The 10,186-nt window shown below is 42.7% G+C and overlaps 1 protein-coding gene across 1 annotated transcript; it reads right to left on the bottom strand.

Annotated features, from left to right (window-relative positions):
• Positions 1 to 1,055: 1,055 nt before the first annotated feature.
• LOC137416440 (TNF receptor-associated factor 2) lies at positions 1,056 to 7,345 on the bottom strand. The gene is made up of 9 exons (XM_068102038.2): positions 7,134 to 7,345; positions 6,724 to 6,951; positions 5,713 to 5,791; positions 5,478 to 5,576; positions 4,948 to 5,091; positions 3,926 to 4,231; positions 2,366 to 2,522; positions 2,024 to 2,172; positions 1,056 to 1,870 (listed from the first exon to the last, which is right to left on the bottom strand). The coding sequence occupies exons 1-9, from the start codon at positions 7,202 to 7,204 to the stop codon at positions 1,658 to 1,660; spliced, it is 1,446 nt and encodes a 481-aa protein (XP_067958139.1). The 5' UTR covers positions 7,205 to 7,345; the 3' UTR covers positions 1,056 to 1,657.
• Between the last annotated feature and the right edge of the window lie 2,841 nt (positions 7,346 to 10,186).

The raw sequence follows: 10,186 nt of genomic DNA, 5'->3' as shown, positions 1-10,186 counted from the left end.
TAGGTGCCTCCATTATGACGTCATAATTCGACAGGTACAAAACTTCATCCGATCAAGATGAAATTTCTTGAGTGTCATGTAGGCATAAATTGGTGGAGAAAAAAAAAATGATGTCATTGATCACGTGGTTCGGCCGCCATATTTGTTTTAACACAAAAGCCTTAAAAACCACTGAAAATACATCCTGGCAAGGGTTTGCAATCTCTGATGACTCTTTTTCTTGTTTTTAATATTGTTATGCAGAAGAGGTGTGGGGGGTCCATAGCCAGACTGTGGTAAGTGTATTATGGTCCGTGTGTTTCAAGTAGCGGTTACATTAGTTACACGTGACGCTGAGGAGGCAGTGTATGTAATCTATAGACAGGTTAGATCTTAATATGTTGGCGTGAACACCTTGTGGTAGGCTGGACTAGTAGGCGATAATTTCTTATGACTATGAGAGAGACACACATCTGTCTGGCCATCACAATCTGTCCAGCCATTGTGTGTCAGCCATGGTGGCATAATGTGCTCTGGAGACAGAAGTGCCATCCTCCAATTTTTTTTATCGGCACCGACCCCCGCATCCCCCATGGGTGGGGAATCCATAGCAGAGAACACCACCCAGGAGGAGAAGAGATCGAGAGGGACCATGCTGTTGGAGGCAGGAATCAGAAGAGACCTGGTGATGAAGAAGAAGAGGCCTCGTTGTTGAGAGAGGAGATCTTGTGTAGAAGGACAGCAAAACCGATCAAGAAGTTGTGGAGTGGACAAAACACAAGTGTGGCTTTATTTAACGTCCATTCGAGGGACGACACCCATATTGATGAATCACTCTGCTTGTGAAACACGGGATGACATTTTATAGCTGTGTTGGGATTCAATCCCAGGTGAGGCAGCTTCGAGGCGAGCATGCGTCCTCATACCTCTAGGGCCTAGGCCATCCTGCCAGCCTTTGTCTTTACGAATTGACCTCAATAAGTGGAGATACCAACAAAAACAATCATACAGGTGGTATTCAACACACCAATATGATAATTATTTCACAACAATGAAAAGAAATAATATAATGCAAACAAATTTCTTTGTCGTTTATTATAAGTTAAATAAATAATGTGGTAGCGTCTGAAATCGTGCAGAGAACATGGAAATATTACGCCAACACAATCGCGTTGCAACTTTGTGCATTAAAGAGAAAATTGAAGTGTTTACGACTTCAGTGCAAAATATTGTCAACAAATACATTCGTACGCATGACTTGTGCGTTTGGTACTATGCAAATGAGGCAAGTATCTGAAACAGGTATCCACCTCACGTCATTTTACCCAACTGCGGTTAAAATCTATCTTCTTTCATACGCAGCGCGAGGCTGCGGGGTAGCATCATTGGCTGAGGTATTTACTGTGCTGCTGATGCAGTGCCCCCTGCTGGTTAGGGCAGGAATTTGTAATTTTGACACTTTGGAGTCCATGTGAAGAACAGCACCGACATTGACGAATGACCCTGTCTGTGTTACACCTGGATGACAGTTTATAGCTGGATCAGGATTCAAACCTAGGCTAGACAGCTTTGAGGTGAGTATATGTACCTCTTGGCCATCCTACCAGCACCAGCACATTAAAAAAAAAAAAAAAATTCAGTACAGTAATGAAGTTCACAGTTTTCATAAGGAATAGTGTTACAGGCCTGTAAGATCCACAAAACATTTGAAGAAAAGCACATCTTCTTGCAGCAGGCCAAAAGAGAGCGTGGACAGGGGGCAGAAGGTTGGGCAGCCACTCGCAACGTTACTTGCACCTCTGGGTCGTTGGAATGAAGACGACGCAATATCAGGGCGAAATGCGTCAATCACGTGGTCTCCTCCGGCCTGATTCAGCAGCATCAAAGTTACCTGAGGAAGAGTGCAACGCTTTAGGAAACGAGTGGTTTCCAGTGTCACTTCCCGTATCAATTACTGTATTTCCCCACTCATGCCAGGAAGAACAAATATAATAATTAATTTAATCGAATTTTAAAAATTGGAAAACTATTTCCGCAAACACACCTTTTGACGGAAAGGCCAAGTCAGGATTACGTCATATTCTCCCTTCATGATGACAAAGAAGATGGAAAGGTGAGTTCCCCGACCTTCACCATCTCCATTCGGATACAACCGGAGGCACATGCGATAGCCAGAATGACTCGTATGGAAAGCTGCGGAAGAAAAAAATAAAAATTGTTTTTAAAGACAATTCTACTTTTTCATATTCATTGTTCAAGCATTTACTATGTGCATTCACAAAAGTATTCAACTGAAATCTGAGGTCCAGAAAATTTAAAAATAACAACAACAACAACAACAACAACAACAAAATAAAACAATTGAGTTTCAAGTTTATATTCATACTTGGGGAATCCAGGTGAGGCTTTCGGCCTGATTTTGCATCTCGTAACAGTGTGGAAAAGCAGGACACCTTCCAGAGTAGTGTTCCATCGCAGGGAGCGACTCGCACCTCCTCCAGCTGCTTCTGAAGCCGCCCGATTACCCTCTCTTGCTTCTGCAACTAAACGGGGAATAAAAAAAAAATCCTGTTTAATAACAAAGGTTCATCTCCACCATCGTCCACAGATATGTCATGTCACCCACCTAAAGGGAATTTTTACATTATGTGTGGTGCGCAACATGAGGCCGAGCATGTTCACCAAGTTATTGAACCGTACTCAAGTTAAGATGGCAAATCGTGTTTCGCAGGGGGGGGGGGGGGTGGGGAGGAAGGGGAGGGGATAGGGCATAAAGGAGGTATTGCTTTTTCATCGGCAGAATTTTCATACGGTAACCTTTTTCTGCAGGGTCAAAGGTCATGGAGAAGCCCTTCCCCATTTTATCTTGGCAGCATTCAAGATTGAACTAGTAAGGAAATCAGGTGGTAGATGGATTATCTCCTTTCTGAAGGTTATAATTATTGACCTGTGCTTTTATTGATAATAATCTGATAACAAAAGGGATCGTCTGCTGGAGCAAACTCAGTTTGGGGCTATCTACATATTACGTGTACATGAATGTATATACTGTATATATATATATATAGAATTTTTATTTTTTTTATTTTTTATTTTTTAATATACATAGATTTTTGTATTAAAGAAAATATATACAATTATACATATATATATATATGTACATATATACAGGCAGTCCCCAGGTTACGAACGCCCGACTTACGAACGCCCGTACTTACGTACCGACCTCCGTAAAGCCTATTATTTAAAAGAGTTTTTATATAATTTTTTTTTTTTTTTACTTTTTTTTGTTGTTGTTGTTGTATACAGAATCGAGGCTTGTGAAAGAGCTAGCATTTATCACACAGAAAAAAAAATCAAACAGACACACAAAGTATATAATAAGGGGAGCGATAGACAAGAGAAATATGAGAAAAGCTCTGTTCAAGCCACCCTTGATGTTTACTTTAAGAAAATTGACCAGCACCAGGTCCATCCTCTCCAACACCAGGTCCATCCTCTCCAACACCAGGCCCATCATCTCGGAGAGATATATCAAGGTATGATCGTTTCAAGGTTTGCAAAACATCAATTGGAACGAGAGTAGGTGTTAACCTTTAATCATTATCTTTTCTTTTCTATCTAAACAGTTTAAGAAACGTTTCTTTCATGTTTTTTTATACCTATAGATGGTTTAGGTAAAATATATACTATATACTAAGACAAACATTTGACTAATTGACGCCAGATGTGAACCGTACGTAACTGTTCCGACTTACATACAAATTCGACTTACAGACAGACTTAAAAACGGAACTCGTTCGTAACCCGGGGACTGCCTGTATATATATATATATATATATATATATATAATATATATATAATATCGACATTCAATTGAATCTCTTTATAATATCCACATAAAGATATTAAATTATCCACATTCTTTTTAACAAATGCGACCAACCTTTTCGGTCATTCTTCGTAGTAGCGAGTCGTGTTCATTGAGGTCTTCTTCTCGGGCAGACATTACAGCAGAAACATGGTCCACATCCCTGTTCAGTACTTTGACAATATTCTCAATGGCCACGAGGGACTGAACTTGAGAAAATCCAGGATGCTCGTCTTGCCGGTTTGCTTCTTCAGCTCTTCCTCCCATGTATTTCTGTTCAAGGAGCAAAAACCTCTGCTCCATCATCTGGATGCGTTGCTGGTTGTCATTCTGCAGTTGTGTGGCTGGGACTTCATGATGACCAACATTGCAAGCTTCAATCTAGACCACAAATAAGTACAAAGAAAAAAGTTAGACCACGGTTTTCGTCATGATGTCGATATATATATATATATATTTTTTTTTTTTTTTTTTTTTTTTACCTTACTCAGAAGGCAGGTATTGAGAATTATGAACAAAGCAATTGCTCAGATGTTGAAATTCAAGATTATGAAGTTGCTCTAATAGCGGCTGGCATAGAGAGAGGTACACACACTCGCCTCTAACCTGTCTAGCCTGGGTTAGAAACTCAGTGCAGCTGTAAACTCCCGTACTGGTGTTTCACAGACAGGGTGATTCATCAATGTGTGTGCCGTCCCTTCTGAAGGGCGTTAAGCTGGCTGTCCAATCTGCTGGCATTACTTGGTGGATGTTAAATATCCCACGGTGTCCTTTTACGAAGATTAGGCAAGCTATTGCCGGCACCCTGAACAACAACAACAACAACAACAACAACAACAACAGGCATTTTAATGCCATTTTCCCTGCCAGAGCAGGGGTTAGCCTTGCGGTCCCCATGACAATCTTCTCCATTTTGCCCCAAATTTTGCCCTAATCTTGGTGAAGTGTCAGGCCTGGCCAACTAGTTTCTGAAAGACCTGGGCCAAATTCCTCCACTGGCCAACCCCACAAAAACATGGAAATAATTGTGGAAGAAGAAGAAGTACTTCTAAAAGAAGTTAATCACAACAACTTAGTAATCGTTATACTTGTAGTACCTGCAGGTTATTGATTTTCTGAGGTTGACGATGTTCCATTTTACACTCCACAAGTACGTGAGTGTCTATCTTTGCTCGTGGCACGTTTTCTTCACAGATGGTGCAGACAACTATAGCGTGAGGACACATTCGGCCATGGGATGTCTGCACAACAAGTAAGGAACGAGGAATAAATAAATAAAAATCATGAAGTTAAGTATGTTTGCAGAACATTAAGGAAGACTCATTTGTTTAGCTGTACCATGGTGGGGAAGAGGGTCTGGGGGGAGTGGGGAAGACTCGATATCGAGAAGAATTGAAATTGAGAAAGGGCAGCGAACGGGAAAAGATCGAAGAGAAAGGAAGGGTGGCGAGGGTAGGATGAGTAAGGAGAGATGGGAAAAGGAGGTTGGGAGGAGGTAAGAATAAGGGGAGATAAGGGGAAAAGGTGTGCACTTGTACAATGTTGGGTGCATGGGAGAAGTGGGAGAGCTTTGGAATGTCCACACCTTTGTGCACGCAATAAACAATAAATAAACAACATTACTGACCTTATACGTGTCGAAGTTGCCTTTCCACAAACAGCCATCGAATGGACACATGACCTGCATAGCGGCGATGTCTCTCTGAATGGCTTTGTCTGGGAAGAACTGAAAAACAAAAACAGAACAATATGTAAGGATAAAAATGTTAAAACAAACTTAACAACTTTATCCATAACATCGAATGGAATCTGTCTGTAATGTTGAAAAGTTTCGACATGCTGAGTCGGATATTTCATCATACTTTGTCCAATGGAGGTGAAGCATCTTCTCCTTCTTGCGACGACTTGGCACAACTTGGGCAGAGTGGTTGTGATGAAGACCTGCAACAAAAAGAAGGTCATTTTTTTATTGGCATTACAAAGGGAACACAGCAGAACTTTTTGCACATTATTGAGCAAGTTTGGTTATAAACTATAAATAAATAAAAAATACCACTCATGTGTGAAGCCAAAAAAAAAAAAAAAAAGGGTTAACAATTAGTTCACTTTGTCTGTCTGTCTGTCCACAAATGTCCGTTTACGATCGAGGAGCAACTCGATTTCAATTGAATGTTGTATTTTGAACGTGAATCGGAACAAGAACCTGCGGTTTAGCGGTTGTGCAAATTGGACGGAATCTCGTCCCAATCATGCGTGAGCACAGATTAAGGCCATTTTTTGTCTGTCTGCCTGTCTGGCATGCGTGAGGCAGACATTTTTTGTCTGTCTGCCTGTCTGGCATGCGTCAGGCAGACATTTTTTGTCTGTCTGCCTGTCTGGCATGCAAACAAAATTGGAAATCATTCCAAAAGGAAACTTACTATTTTTAGGGACGACATTAAGGACACGGACAACAGGAATGAAGAACTAACGTGACGTCTTAAATAAGGTGGTGTAATCGACGCCGCATCAACGGCGTAAAACTTCCAAAAAAGAACATTTCAGCCTTTAAAACCTTGGTTTTATTTAAATTGATTTAGGGATTTGAACAACGCAGAACACAAATTATCTTCCTTGCACTTCAAAAATCTTCAGTTTACAGCACTTGGGCAAAATATTACGCCATTTTATGCCATCCCGACCAATCACATTTGCCGCTCGCCCTCTCACTGTCGGGGAATATCAAGAATCAGACTAAATTGCATCTCGTAGGAAATATACATCATGCTTGGAAGCGCAAAAGCAAGAGTTTAAAACACCTTTCACATGTCCTCTTGTTTTCAAGACTGTACAGTTTGGCATTGGGGAGATGGGGGGGGGGGGGGGGTACATACTTTTGCTTTGCCTCAAAACAGCTTTTGCAGAAACGATGTCCACATGAGATGTTTTGCACAGGCTTACTGAGCAAGCCTTGGCACAATCCGCACAGGTAGTTGTCCTGGAATTTACAGTCGGGCTCCTTTCCCACAGGAAGGGGATCCCGTACTTGGCCGTAAGATGCTTGTCTTGAGAACGAGGGTCCATCTGGTTGACTGTCGTCACAAATTCGCACAAATTTCGTGCTGGAGGGGAAAACGACAGCATATACTTTTAGGACACACACACACACACACATATATATATATATTACGTACATGTATGTTATTTAATATGACATGATTGAAGGCCATTTTAAGGTTAAACGCCCAGAAAACAGTTCAGAGCATCAGCTGACTATAAAAAGATGAATGTCCCATTGACTTACCAGCACGATGGTTCTTCTGTAGGGACAACGATCGGGTTTGTAGGGAACTCGAAATCCACCAATGCCGGCATGTCGAGAATGACAAAAGCGAGGGAACGAGACGATGTCAAAATGGAATTCAAGAAGAAATGTAGCTAAATGACGTCAAACGTTCACAAGTCGCTAATTCTCACGTTACTGAAGTTGAAATGTACTGAGCGATAGACAAAGCAGGTCAGCAAGCGCTTGTTATATATAGGATACTTACAGGGCAGGACGGAAAGTAACTTCCATCTGTGGAATTCCCCGAAGTGAATGACGTCACAATCGACCTCCCATCCTTCGGGGATTTGTCACGACAGGTTTTAAGTTTGTAGTCGTCAAACGTAAACATTAATCTGATATTAAGCTTCTGTCGCTTCGCTGTTGCCACAAGATGTACATACAGCCCTGCAGTTTTAACGCCACGCGTCTCCCTTTCGCGCGCCGCGCTCAGCTTATACACCGCACACACATTTGGCGAGGACGTGGAAAACTATTATGAGTATTAACGCACGACGAGGCCATCTGCTTCAACAAGGCAGGTGCTAATGTTGCCAACCTATGGCTATTTGTCCATGCTCCGTTCTTTTAAATGTTGAACGGTAAACAAGGAAGCAGCACGTATGTATAAACAATACCCGGGAAACAATGAGTAAGGACCAGGAGTATGAATAGATATGGGAATCTAGGGTGAAGTTCGGGAACAAAGTTAACCTTGTTTCGGGGGTGGAACCCCCGCGGCTCCGCCCTTTGAGAAAGTCCCGGGCTTTCGATGTTTGGTGTTTCACACGAAGGGAACATTCCGGCCGAAGACGGCACAAATGTGTCACGAGACAGGCACGCACGGAACAATGCACGGATTTCCCAATTTGAACTAAAAAGCGTACGTTTGTATTCAAATGTATTATTCTTCTTTTTCTTCCATAAACTAAACATGACGAAAAGAGGTAAATATATATATATATATATATATATATATATATATAAAAATGAAAAATGACGATTTTATGCAGCCTTGACCTTTGAACTTTCGATCTAAAATAAATAATCAGGTCCTAGCTTTTGATCGGTGAACGAATTATGTGACCCATTCAGGTCAACCGGGTGAAAATTGATGATTATATATGTAACCTTTGACCTTTTTATCTAAAAAGCAATCAACTTCTAGCTTTTCATTGGGGAAGCAAAATTAATTGATCCAATGTGCAAATTCTTTAAACTTCAGCCCAATTCGGTGGAAATTGATGATTTTATATGATGCTGACCTTTGACCTTTTGATCAAATTATTAATTTGCTTTCTCCATATTCTCATAATAAAGCTTTGTTGAAAATTTTATGACAAAACTCAAATGGTAAATTGAAATTTCAGGTCAATTGGATGAAAATTGATGATTTTATTTGACACTGACCTTTGACCTTCTGACAAAATTATTAATGTCGCTTTTCCACATTATCATAATAAAGTTTTGGTGATGTTACGTGGTCCCCTCGGTGAATACCTGGTCTCGGTGACCCCCGGACCGTGAGAGGAACTTCGCCAGAAAGCTGTATTAAATATGCGCTTTCGCCACGCAATCCATATGAATTTCACCCCAGAGACAACTGACGTTCAAGGATATATTTCAATGGGAATGACCATACAATTGCAATGACACAACCACGGAGATTTTCCCCGAGCAATCAACCATATACAACCATCAACAATTCCCAATTCACAAGCACTTTCCTATGAGTAAGATGGCCATCTTATATACGTGTGTCCCGGTGAGTACTCACGACACCCTTTTTGGTCTCGGTCCCGCACAATGTCTCTGGGCCCCTCCTGACCAAGATGATGGTCGCCGTCACCGCACTCAGGCGGTAGAACGAACCCCGGGTGGACGTGTTTCCACCGGGCAGGTATCGTACCAGGCACCGTGGCTGCAGCCCCTCGTGGCCACGCGAGGCGGATACGGTAAAGCAAGCCAAACCCCACGCCGCTTGCAAGGCGGGTTAGGCCCCAACGTGCGACCCGCACGCGTCTGTTTGGACGGTGCCGCGAACGAGGCCAGGCGCGGGGTCGATGCACGGCCCCACGTCAACTTGCCGTCTCCACCGGGCAGGTACAAGTCCCGGTAATTCCTCTCGCCAGACAGGCTTCGGATCGGAACGCCGCTTTTCCACGCAGCGCAAGGTCGATCCCCTCTTTTTTCGGAGCGGGGCGAGGAAGAATAATACTCGTCCTTTTTTCCTCGTGTCTTTTCCTCTTTCGTTTCCGGTCACTTCCGTTTCCGGCCACTCCCTCAGAAGGGCTTCTGACCCTCCAACCACAACAACTACACAACAACTTAATATACTACACACGGATAAGCAAAGACCTGAATGGTAATTCACATACATTCACATAAATATGTAACACTCCCCCCCTTCAAGAAAGAAAGTTTGAACCCAGCAAAAACTTTCTTTGCCGGCCAATTTGGAGAAACAAACCAGATAACTCAACCCTCTGGCTTTGACCGTCAGTTTCTTGGGAATGAAGGTAAAGGGGTTGATCAAAGATCCAAAGTTAGGCAACTCGACAGCACTTTTTCCGGGAGGCCAAGCCGAGTATTCACTACATGGATGCCTTTAGGAACGCGGAGTTCACGGTTAGTCCGTGCAGGAAAGTTCTCTACATGGGCGCCTTGAGGAACGTGGAGTTCACGGTTAGTCCGTGCATGAAAGTTCACTACATGGACGCCTTTAGGAACGGCGTTCACGGTTAATTCGTGTAGGAATCTTGGCTCGGCGGCTCCGCCACCTTCAGTGCTTCAACTTCTCAGAACTTCCCTAATAATTATGGTGGGACCACTTGTCCCTGTAGTCCCCTGAATAGCGGTCTCCTTCTCGGCCACTACTTTGACAATCCTTCCTTCGGGAGCTGCTGTAACTCAGGGAGCCTCCATAATAATATTGATTGCGGCCACCACCAAAACTACCGCCCAGTTGTCCTCTCCTGTAGACCTCTCGACGCCTACGAAATGCCTTCCCTACTGTTATGGTCCGACCCTCC

This window comes from Myxine glutinosa, chromosome 3 (assembly GCF_964187855.1).
Source record: "Myxine glutinosa chromosome 3, kmMyxGlut1.1, whole genome shotgun sequence".
Taxonomy (NCBI): Eukaryota; Metazoa; Chordata; class Myxini; order Myxiniformes; family Myxinidae; genus Myxine; species Myxine glutinosa.
Note: the sequence above shows the minus strand (reverse complement) of the source record. Positions and strands in the feature narration are given on the sequence as shown.